Source organism: Sinocyclocheilus anshuiensis, unplaced genomic scaffold (assembly GCF_001515605.1).
Source record: "Sinocyclocheilus anshuiensis isolate Anshui unplaced genomic scaffold, SAMN03320099.WGS_v1.1 scaffold2872, whole genome shotgun sequence".
In the NCBI taxonomy this organism is placed as follows: Eukaryota; Metazoa; Chordata; class Actinopteri; order Cypriniformes; family Cyprinidae; genus Sinocyclocheilus; species Sinocyclocheilus anshuiensis.
Genome location: NW_015560619.1, coordinates 247,359 through 269,968, shown reverse-complemented (window position 1 = coordinate 269,968; position 22,610 = coordinate 247,359). Strand labels below are relative to the sequence as shown.

The 22,610-nt window shown below is 38.2% G+C and overlaps 1 protein-coding gene across 4 annotated transcripts in view; it reads right to left on the bottom strand.

The window, feature by feature from the left end:
* The window catches only part of eeig1b (estrogen-induced osteoclastogenesis regulator 1b), a 39,019-nt gene extending 16,802 nt beyond the window's left edge, over positions 1 to 22,217 (bottom strand). Inside the window, exons 1-3 of one of the 4 annotated variants that reach the window (XM_016478203.1) lie at positions 21,972 to 22,217; positions 21,676 to 21,719; positions 21,291 to 21,592 (exon numbers count right to left, since the gene is read on the bottom strand). In XM_016478203.1, coding sequence (XP_016333689.1) covers positions 21,291 to 21,436 — 146 coding nt within the window. In that variant the 5' untranslated portion in view covers positions 21,437 to 21,592; positions 21,676 to 21,719; positions 21,972 to 22,217. Of the gene's footprint in view, positions 1 to 21,290; positions 21,593 to 21,675; positions 21,720 to 21,758; positions 21,834 to 21,971 lie in introns of those variants that run through there. The other 3 variants (XM_016478206.1, XM_016478204.1, XM_016478205.1) reach the window with 3 other exon arrangements.
* Positions 22,218 to 22,610: the final 393 nt, after the last annotated feature.

Sequence of the window (22,610 nt, the reverse complement as noted above, 5' to 3'; positions counted from 1 at the left end):
TTTCACCTCTAAAATCAGCATGATTACAAACATTTATTCAACAGTTCAGTAAACAAGAAGGTAATATTAAGAGACTTACGTTTTAGACACTATATTGCCTGATTTTGCTTTATTTTGCCAAACAAAAAATAAAAAAGTCCAAACACAGTCACAGTGCTGTTTTGCGTCTCTGAGCAACATGACGGCGTTTTGTTCGAATTAATCAACCGTTTAAATGATTCGGTTCAATTGCAATGACTCACTTCTTAACAGTGACTTGCTGCCACCTGCTGGCGGTTTTAATTTGACAGTTAAAGTATCTTTTCATTTTTAAAATAATTTTAAATATCAGTATTCAATGTTTTATGTTTAAAATAACAAAATTTTATTTATGCATTTGTAACTGCAGGGTAAATGCATTCATGTCCCTTTGTGTGGGAAATTCATCCCATGCAGCTCCTGTGTTTCCTCTGCATTGCAAAGATGAATTTTGATTATATCATTTGGTAACAGCCCAAATGTCTTTTATTCTAATTTACTGATTAAATGTAAGAATTTGACTCAAAAGATGATGCTAAAAAGACACTTTTAGAAAAAAAAAAGACTTTATAAAGGTAAAAATGCCCATAAAATGTAAAAATCAATTTAAACTTATTGGAACAGATTAATTTCTATCACTGCTGTGAACTGACCCGCAAACAGAATATGAAGGATATCAAAAACAAGTTTTACACACACACACGCACGCATGCACACACACACACACACTGTTTACCTTTTTTAAAGTAATGTGAAATTGATTTTTGTATTTTTAGTTATTTATTTATTTAATTTTTTTATTTATATATTTGTATTTGCATTTTGAATGTAATTTGGCAATTAAATGCATTAAATGGGTTTAGTTTTCACGGTTATTAATGTATGCAATTTCAGCAATAAAAATGTTAATTTTTCTAAAAAGAAAACAAATTAGTTGTTTATTTGAAGAGATCTATCTTATTATCTCTTGTATATTTAGTATTGCTCTTTAATAAATAAAAATTACTTCTTATCCGATTACTCGATGGAATAATCTGTAGAATACTCGATTACTAAAATAATCGATAGCTACAGCCCTAATATATTGTTACCATAATATAAAATCACTCGTATCATGATATAAGATTTTGGTCATATCGCCCAAACCTTAAGAACACCTAAGAATTAGCATGTAAGCTAATGCATAAGCAAAAAGAAAGCACATTTTGTAGAAAATGAAAAAAAAAAAACAACCCTGTCAAATTCACATTACACTTAAAAAAAAAAGTTGCTCCATTAAGACTTTTTGCAACCACTTCTGCTTGTGAAAATAAATGTGCAAACTGCAGCTAATTGCAGTAAAACAGTGAACCAATTCTTCAAAATAAAGTGATTTTAATGAAATCCCCTACATCTCTCTTCAATTTTATCTTACTTTGCTCCCTCTTTCTCTCTCACACACACATACAGTAAATGTCCAGTTAGTCTCCATTGTTATGTAAGGCCCATCCCACAGGTGTGCCATGTCACTGCAGGAAGAGTCAGTCTTACACAACCTGGACTTCTGGTTCCTCTGTCAAAGCACTCATCTGCTGCTCATGAGGGATGGATGATTACACTGCAGCTTACTTATGTGACTGCCAATAAGAGACATTCAACTGAAAGCAAACAGAAACTACGTACCACTACGTACGTGAACAAACGTACCATCTCTTTCTGCTTTTTGCAGCCTCTCTTGGATTAGAAACTTGTAAAAACTTCAAAGCATGCAGACAGGTGCAAACAAGCTCAGACTGATGACATGATGAGACATGACAGAGGAAGTCAAAGACACCTGCATGTGAAGAACACGCAAATGTAAACAAAATGTAAATAATAGCTCACAGCTATTACAGCCTCTTGTACCACAAGGTTTGCATTTTTAACATGCAAACTTTTGAACCTGTGTGGACCCTGTTTAGCCGTTTTTTAACACATTATATGTAAAGAAAGAAGGTAGAAACACATCTGATTTGGGTTAGGTGAACCTAAAACCCAACAATTACATAGTGCTCCCGAAGGAGGATTGGTCGATTAGTCACTCTGTCATGTTAGTTTTGAAAACATATAGTTTTGCACATCCTTATTCAGTAAACACTAGCATTTTGTGCTTTTATAACAGAGTGGTTAAAAGAGCCATCTAAAGTTTCAGCATTTTATGTTTCCCTAAAGACCAATTACAATACAAGTAAAAGTTTTCAGCAGAAAAAACACTTATGATTTTGTTTTCCCACCCTCTCTCTGACCACTTGAAATAAACAGGCTGTTTTTGCTACTGCTCCTGAATGATAATATGTAAACGATATCTTGGATGATCTCTTTGCAATAATAAGAAATACATTTCTGAATTAGGGCTGCACAATTAATCGAATTTATAATCGCAATTACAACTATGGATGCCACAATTACGTAATCGTTCAAAGCGGCAAACAAATTCTATAGTGCTCATTAAGATTTTGGAATGAGGTTTTAACTTGCTATGAATCATCTAAGTGACATAGCAGGGAGTTCTAAAAGTTTAATAGTGTACACTGAACACTTTTATATAAAATAGCAGGAAGAATCCTGCTTTCCCCTTTAATAAATGGAAAAGGACGTTCACCCTCATCATGCATCTGTGTAAAATCTGTAACAGATCAGAGAGGCAGCAGATGCATTCCTCATCTGGATCGGGGAGAACAGGAATGATGGAGGGAATCAAGTTGGAGAGAGGAATGAAAATATGAGTCATACAAAACATAGTCACATGCACATGTACGCACACATGCATCCACAAAGCACAGGCACACACCTTTAATGGGATAGAATTAACACAGAGCATATGGGATGAGAACAATGTAACATGAATTTAAAGGAAAATGAAACAACATGACCTATACTTCACAGATATACATATCATTAAGTGGCACTGAGGTCATGCAGGCTACTGAAAAGAACAATGGATGTGATGTGGATGTGTGGTGATCACTTGCAATGTGAGCTCACAACTAGGGTCTATACTGAGCACAATAGATGGACGTATGGAGATATGCTCCCACACTCTCCATATATGGAAGCACAGAGCTCTGGGAAATAAGTTTGCAATGAACATAAATATGCAGTACAATGTAACACTAGCACAACCTAGAAGCTATTGTTTAATGTACAGGAGGAGGACCTGGAATATGGACCAATGAGATTTCGCAGTGGGCGGGGCTACTTATGATACACTGACTTGTCCGAACTGGTTAGGACAAAAACTTGGAATTACATGGAAAAGATGGAACTTTTATCACTTGTCTTTTTATCGAGTCACACCTGGTTAGGACTTGGCTTGAGATTTAATGAGGTTAAAAGCATTTTACAGGCTCTAGACATGTCCGTTTTTGTGTAAAGCTTTCTGGACACAGGTCGATGGGGCCCCATCCCACTATACCTGCTTTATTAGCTTTGGCTGGGGACCGCTGCCACTGAAACTTTAGCACAACATCCAAAAACAGTGAGTTTTGTGGCATCACATGGGATACGGACACGTGCCTCGCATTAAAACGTGACCAACTCAAGATTATCAGGCCTAATGAATTATTCATGGTTCTCTATATCATGTTGAAAAACTCAAAGAGAAAGCGATGTGAAGCACTGGAGTGGCTGATATCTATATTTCATCACTCTGCAGAGCTCATTAGCTTAGTGCAGCATCTAGTACCAAACACACAGCCAGAATGATTAAAGGGAAAATTTTCAAGCAAAAATTGTTTACTGTAATGTCTTCTTGACAGAGCATTACCTGTGTTTAGATTATTCCTTAAAAAGAGATTTATTGGAAAAAGGAAAAAAAAAAAAAAGTATATTTTAATACCTTTCAAAAGTTTGGGGTCAGTAAGATGTTGTAATGTTTTTGAAAGAAGTCTCTTATGCTCACCAAGGCTGCATTTATTTGATCAAAAATACAATAAAAACAATTATAGTTTAAAATAACTGTTTTCTATTATGATATACTTTAAAATGTAATTTATTCCTGATGGCAAAGCTGAATTTTTAGCAGCCATATTAGCAGCCATCGGATTCCTCACAAATCATTCTACCGTATTGGCCCGAATATAAGATGACCCTGATTATAAGACGACCCCCCTTTTTCCAGATTGGGAAAAGTCTTTTTAAAAAACAAATCTTGTTTTTTCTCAGTTTGGTCGCGATCTTTACAACACGCATTTACGTATTTCATGGCACACTTGTTTTATGCGTATTTGGTGCCACCTATTGTTGTGGGTGTATTATTGACATGTCAAAGTCTAGACCCTGAATATAAGACGACCGCGTTTTTTCCGATGTATTTCCAAGAAAAAAAACAGTCTTATATTCGGGTCAATACGGTAATATGCTGATTTGGTGTTTAAGAAAAAAACTTCTAATCAATGTTAAAAACAGCTGTACTGCTTGATATTTGGATACCATGTGCAAACCATGATACTTTTTTCAGAATTAAATTTTTTTCAGAGTTTAATTTGAAATAGAAATCTTTTGATCAACTGAATGTGTCCTTGCTGAATAAAAGTATTAATTTACTGACCCCCAAACATTTGAATGTTACTGTATACGTGTAAATATATAAAATGTATTTCATAAAGAGCCTTTTGGCAGCTATTCATAATTCTTTACATTTTTCTACATGCCCTCAGAGTATAATTGTATAATATAATAACAGTATAATAATAGTATAATAACCTCTAATTGTGAATAAGGGTGAGGTATGACGTTGTCTTGGCATAAACACAATAACAGCATTCCAGAGTTTCCGGTGAGAGCATCAATCTTCTCCCGCATGGAAAAGACTATGCTAAGATCATCCCTCGCAAACACAATGACTCCCAGCCTCTCTCCACAAACACTCTGCTGGGCCAGAAGGGCACTGCTGTTGTTGCTTGTGTCTTAAACACAAAGACTATGACAAATAGAAAAAAAAAAAACGATTCTGCGTGGAGCATATTTAGTGTTTAGCCTCATCCAATCAGTTGACAGCAGTGGAATTAGCATTTTAAACCAAGTGTTTGTTCTGCATTCTCCTTGACGTCTTTACATCGTTGCCCGCACAGTGATGAATACTCTTTAAATTAATCTGAATAATGTGTATTATATATTGTGCCCTTCCTGCAGTCTCAACTGTAGTCTAAATTCCAAACCAAGAGTTAATCTGAGCCCATCTGTTTAGACAGACAGTTAATCCAGGGGCCCGTTCTTCGTACGTCGCTAACTCAGTTAGCTGGATTTGATTGTTGACGATTTGGCATGATCTTGGATTTTTTGGTTCTTGGAAGCTCATCCCGGAGTTGCTGTCATAGCAACAGGTCCGTAAACTTAAACCTGATCGGGAGCAGACTTATTTCATGTAAACAGGATTAGATTGCATCTTTTTAAGCAGAATTGATACTTAAAATCTGTCCGCTACCACCGCTACTTTATTACAAGAGTACCCTACTAATCCAGGGACAATAATTTAAAATAATAATCATTTAAAAATAATTTAAAGATAATAATAATGTTGTGTAGTCTTTAATACTATAGACACAGCCATTTTTACTCACTGAAATATTTATTCATCATAAAATTATTACTTCATAATTGTATTCGAGTCTTACACACGTTATACAGATAATGTAGAGTCGTGCATTAATTTGAGTGATGACAGCTATTATGGGAGTGGCTTGATGGAGCGCAGGAGATGCAGATAACATGATCTTGACCCTTAAGAAACTTTAATTAATGCTGTCACGTAACAAATCTGTTCAAATATAAAATTAAATGAATTGCTAATTACTACACTGAAATAAAAATGTAAAGCCTGTACAAATATTAGAAATCGTGAATATAAATAATTGGGAATCATGTAAAAAATTTTAATAAAATAAAAACAGTGCACATTTCATTTATCTATTATAACATTTAGGCAGTTTTGTTCACTTGGCTGTTTCCTTATAAAAGTCAACAAATTTGTCAAGTTTTTCGTCAGGTGTCTTTTTTATTATATGATGTCATTACGTTGCTGTCTTGCCGCCAGCCAATCGCTGCATTGCTGATCGTGGTTTCGAGTATCGATACATAGCCCCTTTTAAACCAACCCATGAATGCGCAATTATCTCAGATAACTCAATCCAGCCATACTAATCATCAACAACAGGTGCTTTCGAAGAACCGAATTAGCCAGATCCTAGCGCGATGATATCATCTTGGATGTGACATTTCATCTCGGATAAAATAAGTGACGTACGAAGAACGGGCCCCAGGACTGGTGTTAAAGCCCATTCTCATGTAGATCAACACAAACATCTGGATCAGAAACATGGTGTATTAATGTGTGCATGTACAACAAAGAACACTACAGATATGTTTATGCTTGTCAGACACTACAGACGGTAATGTGATCAGGATGTGTGTGTGTATATATATATATGTATGTATAGTAAGGCATTAATTGGGTTGAAGAATCCGATGCTGCTACTACAGTTTCAGTACAGATTGATTTTGACTTTTACGTAAGACGGGATGGCAACAGCACTTGACCCACAAACTGTTATTTTACTCAGAAGCTTTAGCTTTAACCTTTAGTTAAAGTATTTCACAAAATAAATAAGAAGCATTGTGGAGGGGGGGAACTGCATTCAGCAATCACAGACATTGCTACTCAACAGAGTTAGATTTCTCAGAAGAACCCTGATTTACTTGAAAAATAGTAGGTAATTTTCTCCATAATACCACATTTGTGTGAGAAAAACACAGGTCTTTTTCAATTAGGATGAGATTAAAATCACAAACCATGCTCATGAAACCTAACCTCCTCTAAACGTTTGGGGTTGATGATATGTTTTTTATGTGTTTGAAAGAAGTCACAAGATCCTTCAGAAATCATTCTAACATGCTGATTTGGTGCTCAAGAAACATTTCTTATTATTAGTAAAGTTGAAAACAGTTGTGCTGCTTCATATTTTCGAGGAAACGGTGATACACAAAGATACATTTTTTAATGTATCAATACATTAATATCAAGATTAAATTAATCTACTGATTCAGTCATACAGCGTGATCTGCTTTTTTATTGCATTATGTAATGATCTCTCGTGCGCTGAGATTAGGGTGTACCTGTGGTAGGGGAAGAGAAGGGTGGTTTTGTAATGCAATCCAGCTCTCAGAGATTCCTGTGATGTTGACATCTCACAGGTTCAGGCAGTGACACACAGCTACCAGAAACTTCTCTCTCAATGCTGCCATTCAATACCGTTTGAGGTTTAGGGGGACAACCAAAAACAAATGCACTCTTTCTAGAGGCCCAGTGATCTTAAACAAGTTCTAACTAATGTCTAAGCCTTCAGCTATCCAAAAAGGAGGATTAATCGTCCTGCCTGAGGATGTAAAGTTTGTATCATACGTAAATTGATTGACCTGCCATGAAAGGAAAATTTTATTGCGGTTGCGTAGGTGGAACTCAAATCCATCTTAAGTTCGATAAATAATCCATTCACACGGAGGTGAAAAGGAAGCAGTTCATGGACATTTATGGAGAGCAAATGTGAATATATTAAGCTTCTGACATCTTAGAGCAAATTCAGTTAAACAGTATGCTTTGTCTATAATCACACACATACAAAAAAACACACAAAGTATGTTCCTCGTGCATCATGTGGGATTTATTTCTTTTACTCATTGCATTTTGGGACAGAAATGTGATGCATCCTTAAAACCTAGCTAAAATGATTTACCTTCATATATATATATTGAGATGTTCCTATGATGCCTTAAAAATCTGCATGCAGCTCAATAGGTTTTAGAACAGCAAAACATTTTCTTTTTGAACTTCTTGATCTCTCTTAAAGAGATGACTTTATATTGTCTATAAACAAGCTAAATATTAGATGTAATGTAGCTGGCAGCATTGTGTCAGTCCATTTTGGTGTTGCAGAGACTTCACTTACATCAACAGATGCAAGATCCTCAGACTCACAACCTGTAATGATTCAGTCCACTGAAGGCGAGCATAGTGAGAACCCATGTGCAGTGTTATTTACAAGTGATCCAAACATCCAAACAATAAACGAAGACTTGACTAGACTTGACGAGGCATGAACAGACTTGACCAGGCATGAACAGACTTAACTCACCGACAGCAGATTACAACATCAATACATGACAAAGAACAATGGGAACATGAGGGCTATTTGTACCAACAAGAAGGGTCACATGACACAAACCAACCAATGGACAAACAGAACTGAGAACCACATGACAAGACCATAAACCAATAAGCACAAGACACATGACTAAAACAACCAATCAGAACATAACACACATACAAGGGAATCACATGACAGAACATGACTGAGGCCTAACTACAAAATAAAAGACATGAAGACAATGAACAAGAAACAAAACCCAAACACCACATTACACAACCGCAGAAATAGCTACAAAACCCTGACACTCTGAACACTGGATTATAACCTGGCTCTTTTCCTCTCTGATAAGGTATGCAAATAACAACTGGGGGGCCTTTTGATATTATCAGTGTTAGCTGCCACATAATATAGAAAGAAAGGTCTGGAGACCAGTCCTACATGATTTACACACATGTAACTAACCTTGCAGTGTGGTTCACTCTTCGTATCTCTAGAACAGAGGCACTAATTAATGGGCTTTGAGGTCAGAGTCTCTGTAAGTGGACCCTGTGGACTGCATTTGCCAACAAAACCTCACTTTAATTGATTACTGATTGAAAGCGCTCAGAAGGTCAGAATTATTGGAATGGTTGATGTGGAGGAGGTTGGGTGACGTAGAGACACAAACTGCTTTTAAAGAGCATTAAAGGGGTCATATGACATTGCTAAAAAGAACATTATGTCGTGTATTTGGTGTACTGCAATGTGTTTATGCGGTTTAAGGTTAAAAAACCACATTATTTTCCACATAATGTACATTATTGTTGCTCCTCTATGCCCCGCCTTTCTGAAACGCGTTGATTTTTATAAAGCTCATCTGTCTGAAAAGCGAGGTGTGCTCTGATTGGCCAGCTATCCAGTGCGTTGTGATTGTCTGAATTCCTCAAGCATGTGACAGAAATGTTACGGCCCTTACCATACTGTGATGCCGTGTCCCGGCGCGATGAGACAACACCAATAAAACCCATTACAAACGAGGCATTTGTTGCATCCAGTGGGGACATAATTACTGATTATAATGACTTATACTGTCTTTTTACGCGTTGCGTTGCGTATTGCGCCGCGTAAACATAAACAATTTACATTGAATGATGTTTATACCATTGTTTGATGCAACTGCATGCCGTATTTTTATATGAAAATAAACAAGCTGAAAACACTCTAACTGAAAAACCTTTAGTGCTTTTCTATAGTATTAAGCCTCAAATGTCAAATATACATCGGATTGGTTTCTTCTTTAAATTATAAAAAAGTAAAAATATGAATGGTATTATAATGTTATATTAAAACTAAAACTAAAACAATGGAAAAACCCTTAAGATAATAAAAAAAACATCTTAAGCGTGCAGAATACCATAAGTGGACTTTGAACGATTAATTGTCACTTTGAACGATTACATAGCCTAATTGTGGCATCCATAATTGTAATTGCGATTAGAAATTCGATTAATTGTGCAGCCCTAGTTGAACTGTTCTGGAACAGTGTTGTAAATACAACTTAACCACTGATTTCTAGTTGTGTCCTCTTTTGGAAGGCCAAACAAAGTAGTTTCGCTTTCACAATGAAACACACAGCGGCACACACGGTGGGCTTGAGTGAGGAACGGCTGGCGGGCTTGAGAATGGCGTGGCCAGCGGATTCAACAAAGGAGCGGCCGACTGGCTTGCGGCAACCACATGTGACGACCCCGGGCTGGTCTCCGCTTCATCCACGGTGAAAGACAATCCGGCGATCCACAGCACGAAGTTGATGTATTTCCTCAGCGACCAGCACGGATCAGCTCTAGGCATGATGAAGCGGATATCGTCCTCTTTTGGAAGGCCAAACAAAGTAGTTTCGCTTTCACAACGAAACACACAGGGTATCCATGACATGGCGGCAGCGGCAACAACAATACTACAGCGAGAATAAAAGTTATGCCTTCTTTCTTTGCGTGAACATTTGGGCGGTGTTATGCAAATCTTCCCACACAGTGACGTAGACATGTGGGGGCGTGTTTAAACGAGGCATTTTAGGAGGGCGTGGACAAGTCTTAACTTTTACAAAGAATATCTCTTTGGGTTTGAGACTTTAGTCTTTGCAACTTTAGGGATCTTATCTATGCACGAACAGCTTGTAACACTCCAAAGAGAAAGGAAATTTTGAAATTGCATCATATGACCCCTTTAAACACTCGCAATCAGTAATCAGAACATTGTTCTCTCAACTGTGAGCTGAAATCTGGAGGTCAAAATGGAGAACTGCTTTCAGAGGCTCCAGGCTCTCTGCAACTTTACAGTCATCTCTCATTCCACTGGAATGGATCAGAACACATGGGACAGGCCAGACCCTAAGAGAAGGGCCAGACCCTAAGAGAAGAGCCAGAAACACACACAGACCGATGCAGATGAGAAAATCAAGCTCAGTCTTTATGAGAGTGACATACTGCTAATTACTATTGCATGGAGAGCCAAACGATATGAAATGCTGCTGCTATGGGAGCTCTGGTTGCGTGAAAACAAACAAACATAAGATCAACTGAAAACAATTAAGTTATCAAAACTGATGGAAACAGAATGCTTGAGAAAAAATACAGACACATCTTTGTAACTCTTTGAAATCAAAGATCCAAATCTTTATAGCGAGACCAGCATGTACAGTGTCTCCTGATGTTAGTCACATTTTACTGATATAACTCTTTACAGGCCTATTTTCCCTTCACTTCTTTCTTTCTCTCTCCCTCACATGTTTGTGGTTGGAGGAGCTGTACAGACTGACTCAGGCTCTCTCAGCTGGCTTATAGAGGGAGAGAAGAAAAGCAAGAAAATGAAGGGGTGTAGAGAAGAATGCTGCTGTGGGATTGACAGATACAAACTATTTTGTACTTTAAGCCACTGGTTGGTTATTCCCAGCTTCCCTTAATAGTTCTGGGAAATTGTGGAGCTTTCTGTAGGTCAGAAGGCATTGGTTGCTGTTATTGACCCAGAGATGAAATCCAAGCATTCTTCTGCTGCTTGTCAATGTAAGCCTGTTTAGAGCGTAAACTTATGTCAAATGGTATAAAATGACCTCAAAGAGATCATTTGTGAATTAATATAATGTATAGTATAGCATTAAATATAGATCTGAATGGGTTTAAGTGAAAACTGCCAGTTGTGTTTTCCTCATTCAGCTGCTCGTCCATTCTATGTCAGGCATTCCTCATAAAACAGGCAACACTAAACTTACCAATACTCTAAAAATAATGTTCTCCATGTAGCCAATGGGCTAAACGCTTTAGTGATTACAGTAATTTAGAAATGTGTGTGTTATGAGGAATGCTAAACAGCATAACAATGTCTCTAAATTGTGTGCAAGGATTCTTAACATTTATGCATGAAATTAAAGATGTTACATTAAATATATAATAATATGTAATCAAGGTGTTGATGAGGTGATCCCTCTCCCTCGCAAACAACATCGAAATCAATTTCAATTTCTCAAGTCCAGCCCTTCTCGTTTCACTATACGTCAAAATGGGAAATTTTATATATACTGTATGTTGCACTATATATGTGACTTAATAACACACATGTACTGTACAGGTCTACACATGTACACACAAATACACGCTAGCATGTATCTTTTATCTGACAAAGGAATTGAGGAGAGGGCTAGGATAATAACCCAATGGTAAAGACGAATTCGCCTCTAAAGAGAAGCAGCCAATTTTATGCCTTAAAAAGAATTTGACATTTGATCTAGCAAGCTCTCCAAGCTTGTCTATGAATGAGGGTCCAAATTCTGGGATTTACTGCTCCGAGATCGCAATCAGAGTGCAGACGGTGTGTATGACAGCAAATGCATCTTAAGTGGACGGGAACAGATTGGAGAGAGAGCAGAAAATAAAGCACAACGATTAGCTTCTTAACGTGCAGAGGCACAACCACAAAAACATTGTTGAGGAGAGAAAAAAAGACAAGACTAAACAGTCTACAATTTGCATAAAGAACAAAATGTAAGGGCAGCAGGGTGCAAAGTCACCAAGTAATTTCTTCCCTTGAATGTTTAAATGGGCACTTCAAGCCAACAGAAACAGCAATAATAAAGTACTGCTGGAACATTACAGCCAGCTTAATGTCAGTCATTATTCACCCGAGGAGTTTTCTTTCTTTCTGTGGTAGGTTGTATCAGAACAAAGGCTTTGATTTAGGCTCGGTGTATGTAATGAAGTATCCAGACACTAGAGCTGGGTTTTGATGGTGCAAGCGTACCAAAACATGTGCTCATTTAATATAACCTAAATCTATCAGACAGTATTAGTCCCACACTGTACCGCAACAAAACAGCCATGAATACACTGATATAAAGAATTTGACACATGAATGAGTAAAGGATGTTCTAGAATCACTAGAATGGTAACAATATCATGTTTCGTACTGTTTGGGACTGTATGTATTGTACAAGTTTTGCCCTAAGCTTACAAAAAACAAAACAGTTGGTTGGTGTGGCTATATTTTCATAATAGCAGGCTACACAGTATCAAGGCTTGTAATTTAAATACGGTTACTTTGTAACAGGTGTGGACATACGCCAGAGATAATGTCTGTTGCTTGTGCTGATAATACGGCTTACTCTACACCATTTTTAGAGGGTTTTAAACAGGCTGACTGAAGATTTGAGGTGGAGGAGATGTGTTTATTAAAGCTGTCAAGTCACACTGTCGTCTGCGTTTGCATATAACGGTGTGAGGAAAGGAGGAACGCATGAAGGGGAGGGTGGTAAATTAAATGGACATTCCCAACTATGTTGTCTGTGAAACCCTGCAACACATGAACTTTGACCCCTGGAAACCTGTGACTATGCAAAACCAGGGCGCATAAGACACAGCTGTGAAAGAGCTGCGAGAGCGTAACTCTCACACATACACTTGAACAGATTTGTAAAATACTGCAACAATACAACATGAGAAATAAGGTCTGTCACAAAAACCTACAAAACTAAACTAATCTAAAACTATTTCTTGTGACAGAAGGAAAAGGGCCAGTCATGTTTTGAGAAGTAAAGCCTGTCCTCATTCCCTCTGTCCCTCCACCCTTCTGTTCCCCCAGGACTTCATTTAACCTACTTCTGTGTGAAACTCACTTCCAGATGGGGCTCACTTTTTATCCGTCTTCCACTTTCTTCCATATTTTTCCACAATATGCCCACAGACTCTTGAATTCATGGGAAAACGAGAGATAGTTCTTGTCTTATGTTTCGGTGCACCACTGAGAGCCACAGAAACTCCTTTCTGCCCACTGTCACTACTCTATGAGAGCATGATTTATATACAGTATTTAATATATCTGCATTACTGACACTAAACTGTCTCTGTGACATTTATCCTAGTATTCAATCACTGAATGGTATTTTTATGTTTATTCTTTTTTTATAGTGCATATTTTATTGAATGACTATATTAAATAAGACTATTCGAAAGTCACTAAGGCCCGGTTTCATAGACAGGGCTTAGCCTAAGCCAGGATTTTTACAAACATGCCTTAGAAAAAAGCATTACTGGTGTGCATCTTAAAGGGGTCATATGATGTAGCCAAAAATAACCTTATTTTGTGTATTTGGTGTAATGAAATGTGTTTATGCGGTTTAAGGCTCAAAAAACATTATTTTCCACATACTGTACATTATTGTTTCTCCTCTATGCCCCGCCTTTTTGAAACGCGTCGATTTTTACAAAGCTCATCGGTCTGAAAAGCGAGGTGTGCTGTGATTGGCCAGCTATCCAGTGTGTTGTGATTGGCCGAATACCTCAAGCGGCGATTTTTTTTGCGTAACTTGTCAGTGAACTACGGCTATGTGTAGTAAATTCTGCTCCATCTGAAAGCACGTGACGATGATTTCCTGTTGATTACAGAACCGGCTTTTTTAACAAAATGCGCATGACAATCGCATTCGATTAATCGTGCAGCCCTATGTGGGGGCATGTTAGAACTAGCCGTTTTAGGTAGGCGTGGTTGACTCTTAACTTTTATAAAGAATATCTCTTTGGATTTGAGACTTTAGTCTTTGCAACTTTACAGATCTTCTTTATGCACCAAGAGCTTGTAACACTTCAAAGAGAAAGGAAACATTTAAATCGCATCATATGACCCCTTTAAGACAAAACAAAGGCACTGACATGTTTTAAGATCAGTCAGTGCAAGTTTCTTTCAGTTGAAACAGCTCAGATTTACATTTCAGTCTATGACTAGGCTTAAGCCTGGTCTGTGAAACCGGGGGTAAGTATCTTTTTAAGAAGTGACTTCATTTATTTAGCAAAGATACAATAAATTGACCAAAATTGACAGCAAAATACCTTTAATGCTACAAAAGATTTCTATTTCAACTTTCTATTTATCAAAGAACTGTTTTTTCAAAGGATTCCCAAAATATTCTGAAGACTGGAGTGATGGCTGCTGAAAATTCAGCTTTGCCATTACAGGAATAAATTCCATTTTAAATACATTCAAATACAAAAAGTTATTTTAAATTGTAAATTATTTCACAATATTACTGATTTTATGCACCCAGTGTGAGAATATTAGGCTTCAAAAATCTAATCGGCCCCAAAACTTTGAAAAGCAGTGTATATATGTTTTGTACTGACATTTAGGCTACATTAATGCATTTGGCTGATGTTTTTACCCAAAGTGACTCGCATTGCACATACACATTTTATCAGGTTCATGCATTCTCTGACAATCAAACTTGTGCTGTTGCTAGCTTTGTGCTCTGCTGTTTGAGCTACAGGAATGATAAAGTATTGCTACTGTTGCTATAGAAATTTACCTGTGGTACTAATACAATCATTTTCTTGTCTTCACAATCTTATCTTAAAAACATGAAAACAGAAGTGGAATTTTTCTGTTAGAGATTGTAAGGATTACTGATATGGCAAGAAGGATCTCATTTTGCTTTTACAGTACAGCGCACTTATTCACCTGGTATTGTTTCATTTTCAAAATAAGCATATTTTTTGACAGTTATCAGTGTATTGTTGTGCATGGAAACACACATTGCAAGTTGAAGGGATTTTTTTTGCGAGTTTTATCATCTGCCAAAAGAAAACTAAGTCCAATTGCTTAAAAAAATTATAAATCCAGGTTATAGCACATCTCTACTCAACAAAATGCACAATTTTAGGGTATAATTTAAGTTAAAAGCAGATGAGATTAGGGATGAGTCATGTGCCAAAGTTTGGATGTATAACAGCAAGCACCACTAATAATTGACTAACGGATGTCTGTAAAATAGTAGCTGATGTCAAAAGAAGACCAGACGGTGCAAAGTCCAGTTGTTTACAGTAAATCCAAGACACCCCAACTGTTTACCTACATCTGTTTGGTTCACCGCAATCTGTCTCACAAAGTGTTTACAGGAGGCGGTTTAGGAGCCTCAGTCTGCCCCGCTGAGAGCAGGTGCACCGCTGAGACTCAGCTGCTAATCTCATTGAGCAGTTGTAGCCCAATAACTCGGCGGCCAGTATGGGATGAGACCCTTGTCCCTTTGCCTGTGTCACGGAACGGGTGTGTGGAGGCAGGCAGGACGACGAGGACGACAAGGATTCCAATAATGACATTTATTGTAGACACAACAAGGCAGGTTCAGGTAGGTGAGACACACACTCGGGGTAACATTAACAATAACCGACACCAATGCTCAGACAGACAGGAACTAATATGGGGTGAATAATTAGAGGCAGACAGGTGAGCACAATGACGGTGATTAACTAATGATTAGACGGGCTAAACCAACACAAAGGGAAGAAACCACAACAAACAGTCCACAGGGGCGTTACAGCCTGCTTGTGCTGCGTAAGCAAACCGATGGCACATGTCATGAACTGAACTATCAACCTTGTGGTGTGCACAGTCACCAGAAGAATTGAACTCCTGAACTCTGAGACACCCTGATACTGATCTTATGGACCGCTTTATGTCCATGAAAAAAGAAAATAAGAAGATAAAGTGCTGTTTTTGTGGTGCATTGTGGGAGAGAGATAAGCACCTCATATTAACATTATTCCCTGTGTATGAATGGACTGCATCTGGAGTTTCAGATAAGACATATAATATATGACATGAATATAATATTGACATTAATGTGTCTCTGAGTGTATGAGAAAGCCAGAAAACCTATACAGCCTATACTCTATATACAGTCTATATCCTATATCCTCCGTTTATTAATGCTCTAGTTTTAGTTTAACCATAAAAACTAGGGATGCACCGATACCGGGCCCGATACTGAGCTCCTGTACTCGTTAAAATGCCCCGATACGTTAAAACATTCAGGTATCGGTATCGGGCGAGTACTGGAAAAAGTGGTATCGGTGCATCCCTAATAAAAACCATTTAACACCTTTCATCTTAACTTACATGCTCATTAAAGGTGTGCATCGTTGTGGAAGTGTGTTTGTGTGTGTGTGTGTTGTATACCTTAAGTGCCACATTTTCAATGGTTTCGTTTGATACCCTGTTGCCAAAATACTGAACACAAACAGCCACAGCCGTGAATGCACATGAATGGGTTCTTGGCAGTGAAAAAGAGACTGATTTATTTTCATAATCTCACATTGTCCTTTAGCATAACCTGTGTGTCTGTTCCGGGGTGTAACTCTTCCAGAGGAATCTCAAGAATGAGGTTCTGCTCGATTTGTCAAAGCCGGTCCCAATAATACACAGTGAGCAGAGAGAAACTGGATCCTCTTTCTTCCTTCAGCTTTCTCTTTGTTCATTTAAAAGCATCAATCAGCACCAAAAGATTAAATGTAAAACAAAAACGGCTTTATAATGTAGTGCTCAATGATATACATTTTTTCAGTGGATGCTGCCAATATCTATACATTAAGGTCAATGTCTATATAATAACCACATACAGTATATACTACCATTCTAAACTTTTGTCACATGAAACTTCCAAAAATCATCCTGATATTACATGATGATTTGCTGCACAAGAAACATACAGTCATATTTTATTTGTCAACGTTGAAAACGGTTGTGCTGCTGAACATTTTTGTAGAAAGTAGGATTTTTCCTCTCAGGATTCTTCAAAAGAATATAATTTACTTACTACTACTGACATTTTATATAGAGAGAGTTTTATTGGACAGAATTTGTATCATTTCCTTTATGGATAATGGGTATAGCATATTTTATTTTATTACATTTTGAGTACATATTTTGCTCAGCACTTAATTTCAGAATTTGAGCAATATTATCTATAATATTTCTTAAAATAATAATTCTATTATCCACTAAGGAAATTAGACAAGTTCCGTTAATTTGTCAGACAGGTGTGGTTATTACTGGCCAATGCCAATAATCCCAAAACTGCCTGACTGAATGGCCTGTTGCGAACTTCCCCATTCTCAAAGAATTAGAATGAATATAAAAACTGTACACAGTTATCATTTTAGTTTTTATATATGGTGTGAACAGGCCTCAGTGCTCGTGTAGAAATAAACCTGTGTGAATCAAAGGCACATGGCTGCTGAGTATTTATCGTCTGTGGAAGGCAGAGGAACAGAACAGGAAGGAAGAGAGATGAGCATCCCTTTAATGATTACAATTACAGAGCAATTTCATCAAAAACTGACATCAATGGAGAGACTAGGGCACACACACACACTCGCACAACTGTTTCCTTAGCAAATGTATAACCTCTTCCACAGTAATGATACACCTTAGGAAAATCTGCAACAAGAATATAACTCAGACTACAGCCTTTCAGCTAGATCCTTTAGGGTTTAGGTGCTAACCACAAACAGGAAGCACCAAAAAAAAATAATGATGCCAGCCAGCGGCGGTGATAACGGTTTACATAAGGTTATGTATTTCACATATCATGACAGTGAATGTCTGAATGGGACCTATAACTGCATACGCCCACCTCTGCGCATGCCAACCATTAAAAAGCAGCCCTATCAGCACTTCAAGCTCCACTGCCCTCCGTCCGCTCAGCAAGCCTGGACAGCCCCTGGAAACTAATGACTTCTGTCCACATCCTCATTAACCGCCTCAGAGAAAGTTTTATCATCACGTTGATCCGATTTCTCCCATACCTTATGCAAAAATGAAGCGTGGAAAAGCTGCAGAACGAGTCTGAGATCAGCTTAAGGATGCAAGATCTTAATGATACTGATGCTCTAAAGATTCTAGTAATAATATGAGGCATTCTTGGTCTGTCATGACTCTGAGAACTTACTCTTGTCAATCAAGCACTGCATGAACTCAATCTACACTGATAAAGAGGACAGAAAGATGAAGAAACGTGAGAGAAAGAGAGAAAAGAATGAGCGAGGGGAGGAGGGCAGAGGGAAACAGGACCATGGCTTAGTCAGACAAACAGCTCTCTGTTTGGACTATCACTGAAGTCTCTGTCCAGTTTTTCGCTTTCTCTCTCTCACCCTCTTTTTCCCCTTCGTGCATTACTCCTCTATCAATCTTGCATTCCATTTCTAGGTCCTATCTGTCTCTTGTCTTGTTTTTTTTTCCACTTTCTATGCCTTGAAATTACCACACACTCTGCTCCTGCTATCTATGCAATCGAATCTCTCTATCGGCCCATCTGAGGAATGGTGGTGTTTGGACATTTATGATATAACCCTCTTCTACCTCCTCATGTCAGATACACAAGGCATTGTGCAAAATGAATGCGGAGGTCATCTCAGTGCACCAGAACGAGGGTACTCTCTGTGCCTGGCACTGCTAGCAAGTCAATGCACCCACACAATACACCACCCCCAGTCATATGCCACTAAAAACAACTTCACAACACAAGAGATCTTCAAATAGACTGACACATTACTGTTTCTTGTGCTCTCTCTGGAGGAAATATTACAGGTGCATCTCAATAAATTAGAATGTCGTGGAAAAGTTCATTTATTTCAGTAATTCAACTCAAATTGTGAAACTCGTGTATTAAATAAATTCAATGCACACAGACTGAAGTAGTTTAAGTCTTTGGTTCTTTTAATTGTGATGATTTTGGCTCACATTTAACAAAAACCCACCAATTCACTATCTCAACAAATTAGAATATGGTGACATGCCAATCAGCTAATCAACTCAAAACACCTGCAAAGGTTTCCTGAGCCTTCAAAATGGTCTTTCAGTTTGGTTCACTAGGCTACACAATCATGGGGAAGACTGCTGATCTGACAGTTGTCCAGAAGACAATCATTGACACCCTTCACAAGGAGGGTAAGCCACAAACATTCATTGCCAAAGAAGCTGGCTGTTCACAGAGTGCTGTATCCAAGCATGTTAAAGCATATACTGCCCAAAACTCGCGTTTGAATCATCAGTGGCAAATCCTGCGCTGAGGCCGGGCTAGAGTGAGCCGAAGCCCCGGCTTAGCGTGCGCTAAGGCCAGGATAGAATGAGCTGAGGCCGGGCTAGAGTGAGCGGAGGCGGCAGGGTCGAGAACGGCGCACCCGGCGGATCCGACGAATGAGCGGCAACCACATGTGACGGACCCCGGGCTGGATTCCGCTTCGTCCACAGTGAAAGTTGATGTATTCCCTCAGCGACCAGCACAGATCAGCTCTAGGCATGACGAAGTGGATATCGTCCTCTTTTGGAAGACCAAACAAAGTAGTTTCGCTTTCACAACGAAACACACAGCGTCTTCACGACATGGCTGCAGCGTCAACAAAACTACAGTGAGACTAAAAGTTACGCCTTCTTTCTTTGCGTGAACATTTGGGCGGCGTTATGCAAATCTTCCCACATAGTGAGGTAAATATGTGTGGGTGTGTTAGAACGAGCCGTTTTAGGTAGGTGTGGCTGACTCTTAACTTTTATAAAGAATATCTCTTTGGATTTGAGACTTTAGTCTCTGCAACTTTACAGATCTTCTTTATGCACCAAGAGCTTGTAACACTCCAAAGAGAAAGGAAAAATTGAAATCGCATCATATGACCCCTTTAAAAATGATGACAAACGGCAATGAACATCACATACAAGATTCATCCAATCAGAGTCTTTTTGGAATTCATATGGTGGAATCATAACCCACTTGTCTACATATACAACTGCTGATTCACTCAGGTTTACTAATGCACCTTTATTCTTCTAATTGGGCTGAGTCTGATCAGACTTGCCCAGCTGTGAGTCTCGCCTACTATGGGCTTAAGCCTCTATTTATAAACAATCATAATGCTGACATGATATCTGTGTGCTATCATCTTAACCCACAGTCCAAGTGCAGAAATGTGTTCAGAATTAGTCACGAACAAAAGAAATCATGGAAATGGACATGATTGCGCAATTCAGGCTGTCTGTGTGCAATGATCAGTGGTGGACAGTAACGGAGTAGTTTTAATTCGTTATAAGTAGCCTATATAAAATTGCAAAATAAATCGATCTATCAGTACTTTTTTACTTAAGTACATAAAAAATCGAGTACTTTTGTACTTTCACTCGAGTAAAATTGAAAAAGGAGTACTTTTACTTTTACTGGAGTAATATTTGATTATATGTATCTGTACTTTTACTCAAGTACTTGATTTGTGTACTTCGTCCAACACTGGCAATGATTAAAAGAGCAAATCCTTTACCTGGGTAAACAATGTAAAGAATGGCAGTGGTTTGACGCTGACCCCTAAAAAATGTCTTAACTTTTGATGTAAGACCCCCTTAAGCAACCTGTGTGGTCTTCTAAATGCACTTCAAATAGACTCAGAAATGTTTGAGCGCTGCAGTGCGGGCTAAGAAAAAACTGAAGGTCTGAACAAGTGCTCTTAATGAAACCTATACCAAAGACACCAGCAAAATCTATAATAATACACACAACTAATGTCTTTCCACCCATCCTAGAGCTCTAAAGAGCATTTTTCAAAGCCTACCATCATTCATCAACAATCGTACCATTTTTTATTCACAGTAAATTCAAAATAAGTTACCACAGTTACTGAAATAACTATACATTTAGAATTTACAGTAATTTTTTAAACTGTAGTATCTTATAAAAAGTTACCAGAGTTTTACTGCCCTAGCAAGTATTTTATTTGGCAGAAACCATGGATATCATGGTCCAATACAGTCAGAGAGAATCCCAAATCTTACCTGGATGAAGAAATGGAAAAGTCTCCACCATCCAACAGCCTGATTTTGCAGAAAAGCATCCCGTTCACAAACGGCACAGCCGTGAGCTCCTCCAGGGTGAAGTGTATCTGAAACTTGAACTTCTTCTTTTTCATTAAAAACGCCATATTCTTTTGAGACTGGACTTTGGATGTTTGAAGGCAGAGGTAGATGAAGACAGGGAGATGGCTGCAGTTGTTTTTCAATCTGGTGCTTGGAAGTCCTTCTCAATGTATGTGCTTTGGTTCAGCATTTCTGAGAGGACTGAGGTTGTCCAGAAGAACCTAGGGTGTAAAACTCACTCTTAGACAGACTGGTCAGACAGGCTCTATACCAAGTAAACACTAACAAGTATATCATAACTAACCCTAAAACCAATACAGGGGCAGCACAGCGGGAACGCTACAGTCTCTACAGAAAAGCAAACACATTCCCTGGAGAGTTAGTTACCTTGGAGAAGTCCATTATATCCAGGTGTAAAGATCCCTGGTGCTCCACTGGCACCATTCATGTAATCATGGAGAAATATCGTATGCTTTTTGAGAGTCACTGACAATATCTAGCGAAATGACCATCATCTTTTCACTCTAATAATCGAAAGTAGTCGCCTGTTGTTTCCATTATCGTAACTGAAAATTTGAATAGAGACAGTTAAATACTTACGTCGATGAAGAGTTTTCATATGGCAGCCAGGATGGATAGAAATCACTGGATGGAACAATTCAGAAAACGACCCATAATAGAATTAACTTACTCGTATCGAAATCAACTGTTTAACGTTGAGTCAAAAGGTAGACTGACTGCTGGGCTGAAACTGTCTCGCTCTTTAGTGAACTCTAGTAACGTTAAGCGCCGCCTCCATGGACGCGTGGATTTCCCTAAATACAGCTGAGCAGTTCACTGAAAGCGTTCGAAACTCCCGTTAACGTTACATCCACAAGAACGCAACAGTACTCCAGACTTTACTGTTAAAAGAAAAACATTCAGAGTTCAGGCGCGTTGTTTAGCTTGGCTATTATGTAGGTTGCGATACTGGCTTAAGAGATTCATCAGCAACGTTACCATAAGTACCATCAGCGGTTTCTAGGGAGGCAGAAAACAAACGTTCGTGTTGTCAAGGAGAATCACTAACTTGGAGAATAAAGAGGACTTCGCGCGTATGTGTTAAAGCAGAAAATCGTTGCTTGGGATTTGTTGGGAATGTAGCGCCATCTCGTGGCCGGATACTTGCTCGCTTCTTAGAAATGCATATACAAAAACTGTTTTTCAGAAGTAAAATATAATATGTAAATCATTAAATGT